This window comes from Centropristis striata, chromosome 3 (assembly GCF_030273125.1).
Source record: "Centropristis striata isolate RG_2023a ecotype Rhode Island chromosome 3, C.striata_1.0, whole genome shotgun sequence".
Taxonomy (NCBI): Eukaryota; Metazoa; Chordata; class Actinopteri; order Perciformes; family Serranidae; genus Centropristis; species Centropristis striata.
In genome coordinates, this window is record NC_081519.1 from 27,521,208 (window position 1) to 27,536,972 (window position 15,765).

Consider the following 15,765-nt stretch of genomic DNA (forward strand, 5'->3'; position numbering starts at 1 on the left):
GCTCAACATCTTATCCTAAATATTGTCATCCTCCGACTGTCTCTCCCTCTTTCTGTCCCTCTCTTTTCATTTAAGGAAGTGGATATGTTAGAGGAGGAGGGAGGAAAAGAAGGGGTATAAAAGTAGGACAAAAGTAATGTTTTGGGCTCAACAAGCTCACAAGGTCTCAAACTGTTTTAATTGTGCCGGTGACACAGTTGGCAAACCCTGGCTGACCATTGACTGCAGTCTGAGCACAGCTGGGACAGCAACAAAATAGGCTCAGTGGGCATTTTAACCAGGCAGCTGGTGAAGAAAGGAGTGCTGAGGGACAGGATGGCAGTCAAGCCCGGCGTAGCATCACAGGAGAAAGGTAAATGTTGTTCTCAGGTCTGGGTTTCTTTTCAGGACAGCAATCTGGGTCTCTTACAAAACACCCGTCTCCTTCTACCCGCAAGTGTCAGCACAACGGACAAGAGAGACTTAATAAGGAGCAACTTTATAAAAACATGGTGGTTTGGAGAAGGGATGGGTGAATATTTGGGGCGGTAGGTGAAGGGAGTTGGGGGGCCATGTTGTGAGGAACTAAACAGTTGGAATTACGGTCAGCGACCAGTCATTGAGTAAACATACAATGAGCGACAGAAAAGCTCTGTGGTGGACAATAAAAAAAGAAAAAAGCCGCCGGCTTCAGGCCCTGAGAAAAGTGAGCCATTCTACTTACAAAGAGCCGCTTAGGGGTGGATTGAGGCAAGGAAAAAGAGGGCTAAAACACTTGTGGGCTCAGGGAACTCTATAGGGGGAGTGAAAATGGAATAAGCCAGCAAGCACTTGAGGGTCCCGCCGAGCACCTGAATGGGATAGAGGGGTGGAGCGGCAGAGGGGGGTCTGGGGAAGGTGAATGGCCTTCTTTTTGGGTCCAATTTGTCTCTTTTCACCCTGCTCGCCCTGCTCCGGCTCTGACAGATGTACAAAGAGGGAGCGGCGCTGGGCCACTCATCCACATACGCCCGTGAGCAGCTGTCACTTTTGTCAGACAAGTTAATCAAACAAATGCCACCATACCTCCCTTTTTAACAAGGCAGAGGGAAAGAGGGATGGAAGGGGGATGTAAAAGGGTGATAGAGACCCATGAGATGACATGTGTGTCCTCGATCAATTCACCCTACCAGCCCTGATCAATATAGCAGCAGGACTTGACAAAAGAGAAGTCTCCATTAAACTTGTATTTCCCTCCACTCAGGATGTTTGTGACCCTAGTGTCCTCTCTGTTTCTTCCTGGCAACACAGCGCTGTGAATGCTCACAGAGGATTTAGACCCGAAAGAAACGAAGCAGAGAAACAAAATGCTCCCTCTCAGTAATTATTAAGGACTCTAAGCTGCTTACAGACTTCATTAAACGGAAGTGAAACCTTTTCAGAGCATGTTTTTAACAGTCACACAGTCAATCTAACCTATCCTGCTGGCCTTTTTTTATCAGTGTGACCTACAACTTTAACCTCCCTGGTGCTAGTCTAATCCTTTTACACATATTTTACTTCAACCTAAAAAAGATTAATAACCGGCATGAAAAACAACATAAGGACATCAATAAAGCATTGCACTCATATTAAAGGGAAAAGGACATTAGGTCATTGTCTCCGAATAATATATATATATATATATATAATTATTATATGGGTTACAGTGGTTATAGTTTTATTAATGGCTATAGGCAAGAAAAAACTACAGGGCGATATATATTCATATATATATTCATTGACTATAAATTTGATATATCATTGGACTATGTATCTTGATGATATGATAATATTACGTTTTAAGTCATTTTAGAAAATTATGTTATATAAAGTAATGATTCAAAGCAAATTCATCAAAAGATGAAACAGTGCAAATTTTGTTTTCGGTTTGGTGGAGTATGTCTGAGCAGAACTTACAGGTACTTGTGAATTTGCTATAGTAGTCACCCAATCAAACACACACATACACACACAAACACACACACACACACACACACACACCCACACACAGTATATATATATATATATGTATATATATATATATATATATATAAAATCCTCATACTAATTTTAACCATATTAGAACCCAAAAAAACAATTATTTGTTTGGATCTAAATCTTTTAATTAAACAGATGATTTGGTCGTAAACTTTTCCAATTTACTTTTATGACTTTTTTTTTTTACTTATTACCTTATAGTTATGAAGTAAGATCAATTATGATTCCATGTCCCTTTTCTATGATGGTGCTTAAAAAAAGACCTTGCCCTCTTTATTCTATCCTCATAAATGAGACGTTTGAGCTGAATAAGACGTCTAACAGGCTGCAAGAGTTAAGTTTGCGTGTTGCCTGAGCTCAGTGTTGATTAAATTGTTCACTTGGCATGGCCATGGGGCTGGCAGTTCATGACCGGAACCAACAAAGTTGTGAAACGTCTCCAGACAGCCAAGTGGTATGATGGCAGCTGTAAACCCAGTAGTCTGCTGGCATTCTCTGTCACAGCGACAACCCCCTACACCCGCCCATCCACAAACCCATCCGCATAACAGCGGCGACGACAACAAATCCCCCAATCTGCAGCTCAAGCTGACCCCTGCCCTCGCTCCGCTCCGTCACAGCCGCCCAGCAGTTGGTAAGCAGAGCGAGACGGGAGGAGCAGCAGTGATTAAAAAGCGCTTTAACTTTCGTCACACAGAAGTGCAATTTCACCACGCTTGTGAATCTGATAACTACCCAAGGTCAACGGAAATACTTCAAATCAATCAATGAGCCACGCTCCTAATCCCCTCCGGGCAAAGGCAGATTAAGTGTATAATTGACCTGTGTAATCCCAGTATCTGCAACCCGCCTCAGGGGAAAGGACGGGGAAAGGGGGAGGTGGCTCCAAGACTCCCTGGCTCTACAGCACCATCACTGTCTGCCTTTTTCTTCATGCACTCCTCCCCCCCCCCCCCCCCAACCTGGCAGGCATGTTGGTTGCTGGGTTGGGTACAGGGGGGTTGTCATGTGGCAGGGAGCTGTGGTATATCACTGCAAGGCTGGATTTGGCTCAGGCTAAAAACACGGCTTTTTTAATCAATGATCCCCAGGCTGTGCCGTGCTAAGTCCCCCTTTAGTATCATTTAAGCACATCTGTCTTAATCCAGGCCTCTTCAGCCACTCTTTCAAGAACTAAACCATGGAGGAGAGGGGGAAAGGATGCAGAGGAACCAAATTCATTTGTCCATCCATTGCTCAAACAGACAAAATATAAAGCTACAGGTTCATTTAAAACACATTTATATGGCCAATATATTGCTATTCTTTGAAACTTAATAAAACAGGTGAAAACAGACAAAACATAAGCAACAGCAAAAAAAAAAAAGTTAATGTAAAGAAGCAGGAGGCACTGAGTATTCACCCCAAAGACATTCTGCAAAAGAAAAGTCTTTTCGGGTATACATTAGACCAGCTAGTAAATGGAGAACTTCACCTCCAAACTTGGCTTCTCTTCATCATGACAGACCCTTCACTTGTTCCATCAAACACACATGAACAAGACCCCAACATAATTGAACTCCTTCACTTTGTTATTTAGTGGACTGAATGTTTACGCACAGCAAAAATGGCAAACAGAACTGGTTACAAAGCACAAGCCTGCATGGTGGAGCTCAGTGTCTACTAAGGGCGAGCTTTATTTGTTGACAAGAATAAGGACAAAGCTCTCAATGACTTTCTGTATATGGGGACTAAAGGGCCTTGTCCCCCTATTCCTGCAGCACTTCTGAGAAGATCCGCCAGGGGACGCAGTACAAAAGCCCACGTAGAGAGCATGGGCAAACTTCCATGAGCTGCTCCAGGATCATTCACTACTCCACAACCTGTAGCTATGGAATCTGTAACTCCTAAACCTGAAGTTTGTCAGTCAGCATCCCAATGACACTGAGCAGTATTATAGCTTGACAGTAAAAATGCTCTTATCCCAATTATTAAGAAATGGGGTCCACTACACTGGTCTGCCAGTCTGAAGGCCCTTCACATCCTGTTTTACATCAACATAATAATGTGAGACACCTGCAATGTGTTAGCAGCTAAACTGATTAAAAACAACTGATCAAACAAATATTTGTGGGAAGCACAAACCAAGGTTGTTATAGTTTACGACAACTAACGAAATAACAAAAGTAGAATTGACTTTTTTTTTCGTTAACTGAAATAAAAATAAAAACGAGAGTTTTTTTGTGGTTAGGAAACATACTAAATCGAATTAAAATTATAGTGAAAGTGTCCTTCGGTTTCGTCTTTGTCAACTTTTTTCATACGTAAACCTTTTTGGATGATATGAAATCTATTTCATCTATCTGATGTTATGACTTAATAAACTTATTGGGGCTGAGATGGATCAGACAAAGGAAATAAAGGCAACATTTATTGTGACTTTTTTTAATCTGGCACCCAACAAATACCCCATTACAAAAAAACTAAAACTAACACTAAAACTAATAAAAACTAAATTAAAAGTAAGCATTTTCCCAAAAATAAAACCTAATTAAAACTAGAAAACACACTCATCTCAACTCACAAATTAAAACTAACTGAATTTGAAAACAATAAATGAAAAATCTTAATCTATTATAACCTTGGCACAAACATTGTTTCCTCAGTTTGCACTCTGAAACAAGTGCACACTGCATATTAAAATGAAAATAAAAGTGATGAGGTGCAGGAATTGATGGTGGGGAACGCTGTCTTAGTGTGGATGTAAAACTAACTGCTCAGTATGGACATGACCAGAGGGACAGGAAACACAAACAGCTTGGTCTCTAGAGGGGATTTCCATGCCAGTTTAATCATGATGCCACAGATACCTGTCTTCAGAGCAATTTTCACAACAGCAGAAAATATAATATTAAAAACAATTCTATGATTGGATTGCTGGTACAAACGGTGGCTAGTAAAGTAGCATAAAGTACATTTTATTCAATCACTAAAAAGTAACTTATGAAAAAGCAACAGCCCTGACGCCATATGATTTGTCAGAGAAGTGGGTCAAATATCATTTATAAACACCGTGCTCCGACAAGCCCCCCTAACCGCCAGTCTATGTCAGGACATGGGTATTAACACTCATTAATATGTCTTGAGACGCTGTTGTTGAACATAATCAGCATTAGACCACATGTGAGCCCTTCTGCTGTCACTCTAGACGTCAAATTGTGAGTGCTGACACATATTTAAAAATTATGAGGCCGTAATGAAATAATCTGCTTACTGTCACTGATTAGAGGGCATTTTGAGATAAATGCATATCATAACCCCAGTTAAAATGACATATAACCTTAGGCTTATTGTCTCTGAAAGAACCACTGCCAGACATGTTAAAGGAACACTAAATTACTTTGAGGCGTGTTTCATCTCCCACATCTAACCTTCAATGTAACAAAGGCAGATTATATTCTATCACATTGTATTGTGTTCAGCTGGCTGTAACCAGACTAAACACACGTTGTTGTTCTTCTTCAGATTTGGCAGGGATGTGTGAAATGAAACACGCTTAACAACTTGATTTGTTGATGTGATTTGAAATGTAATCTCTTTACAGTCAACGTCCATGGCATTGGGATACTTGATGGAGTTCTGTTATTCTACATTACGGCCCATGAAAGATTTAAAGACTTTAATCTTGTCAAGCGGCATAAAAAAAGTGTCCCGGTGGGTCACCAAAACATCATAAAATGTCCTCTTATTCTCACAGAAGTAAATGGATTAATTGTAGACGTGAGAATTGAAAATTGTTTTTCAAGCACTTTGTTGTTTTTGCAGCTGTTTATTTTTGCTCTTCTTTTTCTCTTGTTTACACCTTTTTTTTCCTCTTTTTTCTCTTTTTCTCTTACTATATGAATTTTGAATAATCAGATACCTCACTCGAATTGGACATTTTCATTCTTGTAAGATTAAATATTAGAAAAAGTGCCTTGCTAAGGTCCTTTAGCATAATATTTCATGTAATGAGCCGCCTTGTTGTTGTAATCCTCACCAGGGGAAACAGACAAAACAGATAAATAAATGGAGTCAGCAGCCCACCAAGGGAGGGAAGGGCCCGCCTAACAAAGCAAAGATTAACGGGAGTCCATTCTGACCTTATTTTAAGGGGAAGACGACCCCCAAACCCAACACACACACACACACACACACACACACACACTGGGGTATCTGCCTTGGTGGCCTGTAGCACTCTCATTTGTGGATCCTCGAGAGCATTTGCTTTTACTGTAACTATTCGCTACTTCTACTGCGTTTACTTAAATGGCTAATAAAAAAAAGCATGAACAGAGTGAAAACCCAGTGTTGCTTGCCTGGTGAAAATCAAACATGTACATAATATCAGACTTTCCCACTGATGACCACATGGACTCAGTTCACAACCACTAACAGGAGAGTTAACCCTCTGGAGTCTCCAAAAGCTCCAAAGCATGACTTCTTCATGACTTCATAACAAAGCAGTGTGGAGCCCTACTGTAGATTTACCTCTAAAGTTCTGTAAATATACCAAGTAAAACTGGAGACAAGGTCAAATATATTTTGTATGAAATTATAGAACTGGATGTAACCCTTATACTAATCGAATCTTCTAATCTATACTAATCATATTTGTTATATTTGAAACCTTTGTTCACATTTGCAACATTTAAGATTTTTTATTGAGCATGATAGTGATTGAAAGCAAAAAAAAAGATTCAAAATCACATTTCATGTTGGACTAAGGGACTAAAAAAGACACAAAATGACCAAAAAAAGACACAAAATGACTAAGAAAACACACAAAATGACAAAAAACACACAAAATAACTAAAATAGACACAACAGACACAAATTACCAAAAAAGACACAAAATGACTCACAAAGAAACGAAAAGACATGAAAAGACTCCATAGAGTTAAAGTGTTCCACTAACACATAGAGAAACCTGAGTCACATGAGATTTTTTCCTCCAATATTGTACATTAACAAAACCTAAAATTCTTATAAATGTTCTATTTTTGTTTCCTTTTGTCTATTTCAAAATAAAACTCTAGACTCAAGGCCTTTAAATTTTTTGGTGGAACACACCTCAGCTCCTCTCCTTCCTTGATTAATTCTAATTTGGACATAGTGTGTCCACTCTATCTTGGATTTATAAAGTTGAACTAAAGGCATGCATCTGAAAATGACGAACGATAAAAACCGGGTACAAAGAAAACTACTCTGCCTCTAAGCCTACTGTCAAGCACTAATGTTCCATCGTGTAAGTCCCCACCAGAAAAACAGACAAGACAGAGAAGTAGATAAAAAAGGGTGGAGTGACAAGAAAAGCACAACAGTGCTGCAGAGAGCAGCCTGAGACACCTTTATTGGCCTGGGTGATGCCGCAGGGAGAACTAATACAGAATGACAACAAAGAGAAGGCAGGGTGAGATAAATCCCAGCAGAAATGCTCTTGTGAAGGAAAAGAGGATACATGGCAAAGCAGTGGGTCAAGATGCAGCAACAAGCAGCAAGCATCCAGCACTGAGCACCTCTCTGTCACCCTCTGTCAGGACAGAGAGAGAGAAGGAGGATAGGAGACGGATCACACCTCCAGGCCTTGATTCAACACAATGACAGATAGAAGCGACTGTATACAGTCTCAGAGACTCAACCATGAAGATGCACACAGCGTCAGTACAAGAGGTGACAATTACAGATCAGTTGCAGAGGATTACACAACCTGAACGATGCCCCTTTCTCAGCTCTGTATCTTAAACCCTTCGACCTTCATTAAAAACTGTGTCTTTCTGAGGCTGTGGGTTAAAAGCTACTAGTATATCCCCCTAAAAACCCCATGGCCCCCACGCCCCATTCTCTAGCAAATCGGTCAGTGTTAACCCTTCATCGTACAGTGTTGCCCTCAGGCAACATTCCCATTTTTGGCCTGTCAAATTTCTACAATGCATCTTTTTGACTGATGCAATACTTTAAAAAAGAGGGAAGAGTATAGGGAACCAATAGCAATGCTTTAATGTGTCACATGATCTCCATGAGGCCATATTGAAACCCTATTTTGCAGATTTTGCGCCACAGAAAAGCACTCAAAACGTAATTTTGTGGCCCTTTTCCATCTGGAAAAAGATATATTCCTACTGATAGGTGAGTGAACCATTCATTTTCGATAGTTTCATGCAATTTATGTCCTAATTAAATAATGGAAACTTTAAAAAATGCAAAAATAAAATGCAACTTTTGCCCTGAGGCAACAACATACTATTATGGAAAATTGTTATGTTGCCTCGAGGGAAAAATTAACTATTATGAAATCAGCATAGCAGCATGAGATATTGGTAGTGTGTGTGTTTAAGTATTTATATAATGTTCAAAAGCATACCATTCATCATAATTTTGTTTTGATCTTTACAATTTAACTATTAAAATATATATTTGACGTTGGTTGCAATAAAGTAAAATTCAGGCTATTACTATACTCTCAGGGCCATAGTCTACAATTATAGTAAACTTTGCATGTCTTAATTGCTTATAATTTCCACACATGGCAACAGGCAACAAACCTCAAAAACTTCCCCAAAAAATTATACAATTCTTCAGATTATGTTTATTTAGTCTATTTTAAGACAAAAATAAACTCTCCAAACATTGTTTCCTAACTGGCATCATTATGGGTACCATAGAGGGTTAAGGGGTTAGAGTTGCAGCCAAATCATTAAACTATATATATATATATATATATATATATATATATATATATATATATATATATATATATATATATATATATATATATATATAGTATATAGTATACAGTTTGTCCGAATTAACTTAACAACCTCATTGTACATGAAAACTCAGAACACAACTATGTTGAGCGCTATAGGTCAAAGTTAAAGCAGGAAGTAGGTCTGTAAAGTAGGAGAGAGTTTGGGTAATGATGTTACTCTTCTCTTCAGAATGAATTGGTCTAACTGGGACTTTGTTTGCAACCTGGCTGATCACCTGACTTCTTATTTTCTTGACCTATGACTGATTTTAAGCAATGATGTTCCTATATAATTAATTACTTGGTGGGTGTGTTATCACCACAGACAGAACGAATCCCCCAGCCTTCAAAATAAGATAATGATCCACTGGTCTTTACCTTTTAATCAATGATTTTATGATAAAATTAGAACTGAAGTGTATTAAAAAACAAATTAATGAAAAATCAAGTGCTTCGGGTTATCTGAAAGGATGAGACTTTCTGACTCTGGATAAAGCAAAGTAGCAATTGCAGCTAGGTGCATACATTTAAGATTTGTCAAATTTAGAAAGGACTTGATTTGGCTAAGATTCAGAGTCAAAGGAAAAGTGTTTATGTGATCCTGTCCACTAAGAAAATCCAGATTATTGTCTGTACAGTAATTCCAGATTACAGTGCAGATAGTATTTGTAATACACAGTATGGAGACCCCCAGGAAAGTATTTAACTGAGCCAGCCAGATCCTGATACAGCCTCTTTCTTGGTCAATTTAAGTACTAGATGGTGGCCCGAACAGAAAAACTAAGTGCTTCAGTAACAGGAGAATGAAGCAGTGAGGTCTGTGTTGTGGATTGTTACAAGATGTTACCACCACAGCCAATGAGATAACTACTTTATGACAAAAACATTAAACAATTCCTCAAGCAATTTCTCCAGCTCTGGAGAAATCTCCAAGTTTAGTTGCTGCTAAGCCATTTTACAAAGTGATCTTTTGTGCCCCCTTTTCAACTCATTAACTGGTAACTGTTTGCTGACTTGCCGGTGAGGATAATCCCTCTTCAAGATCAGCACAAATTGCAGACAAACACCAGGAAACAAAGGAGTAAACAGCGAGGAGCAGAGAGGACAGCGGCGTAGAAGTCCATCTAACTTTGACAAGAGAAGCAGAGATGCTAGTCACTAACCACTGGAGTGACTGTTTCAGGGCATTTCAGGAGAAATCCACAAAACCACAAAAAGTAATTGGCCTGTATCATGTTGTAAATATGTCGTCAAATTCTAGTACTTAACAAGCACAATACTAACTCACAATTAAACCAGTTCAGCTAAAGTTGCAATTCAGTGGATTGCTGTGGCCTTTCAATAAAAGCTGTATTTTCGCTGTGTTGGGCCTTAGGGACAGCAATGTTAGTCTCTTTGGTCCAGACTACTATATCTAAACAACTACTGAATGGATTGGAGATGCTACCCACTACCCACTGGAGTGACTGTTTTAGGACATTTAGGAGAAATCCTCTAGTTTGACCCAAGTGGAGGCTCAGCAGCCAGGCTTAGACATTTACTAATTGTTTTGGTATCACTTGATCTCATCTCAAATAATGGAGGGAAACAGTGTCATGGGACAGTTTTGCAAGTAGATTACAGCTTTAGTTGATTACAGTTTGTCAGCTTTGGAGGACACAGATGCATAAGTACAGTCAGTTTCACAAAGTGACTTGCAAAGACCCAAAATGGCAAAAGTCCGCACGAGACGTTAGCAGAATGACAGACAAGCAGCACCAGAGTAACATACCAATGAATTAAAGCAGCATTTATATTTAAAAATTTCTCCCGGACTTCACTCTCTGTCCATCATAACAAACACAATTTTATTTTGTATCAACCTTTTTTCTACCATTGCAGAAATTATTTACTCTGATGTAACTTTACCAAATTCGTTCTTTCAAAGCTAACTGAAAAAGACAAAAGTACAGACGCTGGCTTTGTTCCACTCCACTCAGACTGAAAATCTGATTCCAGAAACATTGGAACATTGTCAAAAACTTCAATAATACAGAATGTGTTTTTTTGATCCTTTGTACAGTTTTCATTTGAATATGTTAGAGTTTAGTATATTTTATATTATAACTGAGTTTTTATTAATGTTTTACACCATCCCAACTTTTATAGAATTGGGTTTGTACATTGAAAGATCACCATTGTAATCATTTGACTTTGGTTCACTCTCTGACTTGGATTTTTTGTATCTCATACATAATGATGGCAGGTAAAGTAAATTAACCTCACTTTGATTACAGAGGAGAGGTTGTGGCTTACTTACATCAAATAGTCTCTCTATGTACACCTCCTCGTTGACCTTCTCCCGCAGCATGTCCTGGGAATGACGAACAAATGTCACATAACCATCAGCAACATCCATCCCTGGTTTCTGAGAGGATGAGAAAATGAGAGAGAAAGAAGGAAAAGGAACATTTCCATCACTTAGTTAACTGATGTGGTGTAACTTACATGAAAATACAATATTCCTTTTGAAGCAAATAACCAGTCAGTACAAACAAAACAAATTTTGTTGTGAATCCTGTGTAAATCATCCATAACACAGACTGATGCAGCATGTCCTATAGGCTACATCTGTATTTTACTGTAGGCCTACTGTGACTTATTGTGAAGGAACCAGATAACGATGGTTCATAATGGTTGATAACGGTGATATTTATTTGGTTTGCCCAGAAACATACAATTTCCCGCTAAAAAATGAGCAGCTCCCATTGTTTTACAGCGCAGAGATGAAAGTAGCCTATCCATGAAAAAGATAGCGCATGGCTAATTCACCGGCGTTCTTTTGCCGACTCTGGTAAACCCGAGGCTAACGTACATTGTAAGAACCGATTGTAAGATAAGAAGTTAGATTCCAGTTTCACATCACTTAATTAATTGGAAACATAACATGATCATTTATATTAGTAATTAATGTGAAATGTTGACAGAATGTTAGCCAAAAGCCAGACGACTCGAGGTTCAGTGACACTAGCTATTAGCACTGTACAGCCCTGTAGTATGTTAAGCTCATAGCAACATTTCTAGCTAGGTTAGCATGTTAATTTTACACACGCTGTCATTAATATTAGTTTGTTGGACTAGTTCTGCACTAGTAGTGGTCAGAATACTAGTTGACAGGAACATAGACAATCGTTAGTTAGCTCATGTTAGCTGGCTAGCATCTTAACTTGGAGCAGACATTTGTGTGTCTGTTGATTTTGGCGATATTAAGTTGGGAGTGGGCTCTCCCACACTGTTTAATCCACAGTCAGCAACACTGTTTTATGAGTTTTGGAAAAGGGGAGAAAATTACTCCTCCATTACTCCTCCTGCTAAACTCTTAGGGTACCCTGTGTCAGATTTCCCGTATACAAACTGTTTCATCTTGCTGCTCAAAGCTCAAAGCTTGACGGACCGTCTTCTCTTAGTAACGGTTGTTAAGGTATGATTGGACAAGGAGGGTTTGGGGGAGGAAGAATGGTCAATTCAGTCTAACTGGTGAATAAACTGGAGTGTGGGACTGGAAGTGTCGAAAGAGAGAAAACAACTGACACAAACACTCAAAAACCACAAAAAGTAATTGGCCTGTATCATGTTGTGTTGTCAAATTCTAGTACTTAACAAGCAAAATACTAACTCACAATTAGACCAGTTCAGCTAAAATTGCAGTTCAGTGGATTGTTGTGGCCTTTTCAATAAAAGCTGTATTTTAGTTGTATCGGGCCTTTGTAGGGACAGCAATGTTAGTCTCGTTGGTCCAGACTACTATATCTAAACAAGTACTAAAACTACTGAATGTATTGCAATACTTTTTTGGAACAAACATTAGACAACATGGTTTTTGAGTTTTATCCAGCACCACCTGTTAATTTATAATCATGTCAGTCTAAAGATGAATTATAATAACTCTAATGATCCTCTGACTTTAGCCCCACTATCAGGCCATCATTTAATGCGTCCTTTTGTCAAATACCTGCAAAACTGACAACCCATCAGCTGTACTCTGTGTTTATTGCAAATTTGAAGATATGTATTGCATTGCCATTGTGAACATCTAAGCATTTAGCTCAAAGCACAGACAACAGCATTCACACAGAGCAGCCAGCATGGCTGTGGACTCATACTCTTGTTAACGTACATTAGATGACAACATGCAAATGTATTTCAAATAATTTAAGTGGAAGCCAATTTTACTTGTACTCAAATCAGGAAGGACTTTCAGTTATTATTTTTGAAAAAAGGAATGTTTGCATCACCAAAGAAGTCTTTCATTTACAAGGATGCAGACTCAAGACCACAGTCATGTCCGAGAGTTGAGATTGGCTGGTTACCAACACTCACAGTCTGGGCATGTGCAAAGTGAACAGGGGCACTGGAGACATTCAGTTGGGCTTGATGGGGAGAGCAGATTGTTAGGAGGCCTGCCATTCTGACATCTAAAATATTCACTGAGGACAATGCTTTTGTAACAGGCATCTAAGTTCTCTCTCTTACATGAACATATCTTAACATTTACAAGATAACACACTCTATCAAGCTTTTGCTCTCAGTTTCTCTCTCTTGTCTCCAGCTCATACCGATTCAAAAAGTCACGCAAAGAACTCATCACCAACTACTCCTAAAATTAGTTAACACATCTGCAATGAAACTTACAATGTGTAAATGAGTGTCTTTTTTACTAGTGAAACTCTAATTTTGTACATTAAGGACACAATTAGCGTGCTGGGCTGAAACTGCGACCCCTGCCAGTGTACACAGTGCCTCGTCACATTCACTGACAAGGCATTAATTTAAAATTTGGCATGTTGCTACGGCCTAAGTGTTGGCAGCTAATACAGATCTGATGCGTACACACACACACACACACACACACACACACACACACCACCACCACCACCACCACCACCCTGACAGCAGATTGGGCATGTGTTGTACAACATGGACTCACAATGTGTAGTGCATAGAGCGAGGCACGAGGCATGGCTGCCTGTCAGTGTCTGGCCACATGCAATGGACATTTTGGAGAGGAAACACGGGGACATTTGATGTGGAAATATGACAAACAATGCCATCTGGATTATGATTCTGTATGGGAAAGCATGGTCAAATATTTGCACATGCATTAGAAACAAACACGCATTGCTTTGAATATTACAGTGAAATCGACCTAAATTACAAATGTTGTGAAAATATATATAAATAATTTAACAATTTAACCACTGAGTGAATTTGAATTACATTTAGTTTGCTATTAAATGTACCAATTTACAGGACCAATAATTTATATTATTGGAACATGGCACAATGTAAGGGATATTAAACTGCAATTTCGTGTGATGCAAATACAAAATTCTTAAAACTTTTTGCAAATATTTTCATACCCCAAGTTAAACCCAATATTAGAAGCACCATGAACACATTCCTGTAGATAAACACAATATTTATGTTTACATTTAAGGTTACCAACATTTTGTGTATCCCTGAGGTCTAAAAAGGTTTTGAACGTTTTCTTCTTCATAAAACATTTGCAACACAAATTTAAAATAAAATTTAAAAACCCTGTATTTTTATATTCATGTTGAGATCATGAAACAATTATCTTTTCTGCTTTTTATTGATGCATTTTTCTGCTGGTATTGATATTTTTTTCAGAAGAATGTGGACTAGATATAACCCTGATTGGGATCTGATCACAATGCAGACCAGACCACCTCCAGATCAGGCGGCAATCTCCGTGTCTGAGCATGGAGGCCAACCGGGAAGTGCCTTAAGCCTGCAATCTACCGAAAATTCCAGTAGGGGGCGCTAAATTTGGCTGCAAAAAAAATCTGCCCATTCATTTCAGTGCAAAATTTGAAAACTTCTGACTTGATTTATTACCTCAGAATTTTTTTTCAGGACAACACTATGGTCTCAGTCACTAGTAAAAAAATCATCTTCAAGACAATTAGATGTCAATAGTTCTAATAATGGCCCCATTTAGAAGAAAATAGAAGATAAAGAATCGTATGATTTGGGGCGTGGCTACAGGTCACTGACAAGGCGAGCCGTCACCAGGAGAGAAGCAGAGCAATGCGTATCCACGGCAACGTGTCAACAAAGTTATATATAACGTTATATAGATAGAAAAGAGGACGTTTACCGATTTGGTGTCATAACTTTGACCCTTTCACTGTATTTTCACTTAATGACAGTAAAAACGTCTTGTTCAGTGTTTGGTTGGACTAACAGACACTCCAAGGAGTCGCTCAGTTTTCTGAGGTAAGAAAGATACATTTTGTTTTTGTTTTTTTGCTAGCCAAAACTAACATCCCGGTTAATGCTCCAATTAATGCTAACATGAATTAGCAGCAGCTTCTTTCAGTCAGGTTGAGGTGTAGAGAAGCTGTAGTCAGTGATCAGATCCCTCTCACTCCTCCACAGTCCAGATATGGTCTGCTCCGTGTATCGGAAACAAGATGGCGACGCAAGATGGCGACGAGTGTAACGCTGAACTCAATGCTTCCAACGGGCCACAAACCAATGGGTGACGTCACGGTGACTATGTCCATTATTTATAGACAGTCTATGCTCCAGATGTCAGAGGGAGATATCTTTACTTAATTTGTTTTCTTATAATACCCACTCCTGGTAACCTAACCATCATTACATTCTTTATGGTTTTATGGTTCTTAAGCGTAGACACTTTTTAAAATATTTTAACCAAAGTCACCATCTTTCTCAAATCCAAAGTGTTTCAGTAGTCAAATCTAACAACACATGGGATGCAGGACATTACATTTCCTCTGGCACAAATGTGACAAAGTAAATTGGTCATACATTAATGTATTTTACAGTGTTGATTAATTGGATGATTAGGACATTTAAGCTTATACACACTCGGGCTGGGCGATATGGACCAAAAGTCATATCTCGATATATTTAGGCTGAATAGCGATATACGATATATATCCTGATATTTTTTATAGTGAGAGCAAATG

The 15,765-nt window shown here is 38.8% G+C and overlaps 1 protein-coding gene across 3 annotated transcripts in view; it reads right to left on the minus strand.

The window, feature by feature from the left end:
• cadpsa (Ca2+-dependent activator protein for secretion a) overlaps positions 1-15,765 on the minus strand; it is a 184,547-nt gene that overhangs the window by 20,850 nt on the left and 147,932 nt on the right. For all 3 annotated transcript variants that reach the window (XM_059328611.1, XM_059328610.1, XM_059328612.1), the window contains one exon: positions 11,067-11,174. In XM_059328611.1, coding sequence (XP_059184594.1) covers positions 11,067-11,174 — 108 coding nt within the window. The remainder of the gene's footprint in view (positions 1-11,066; positions 11,175-15,765) is intronic.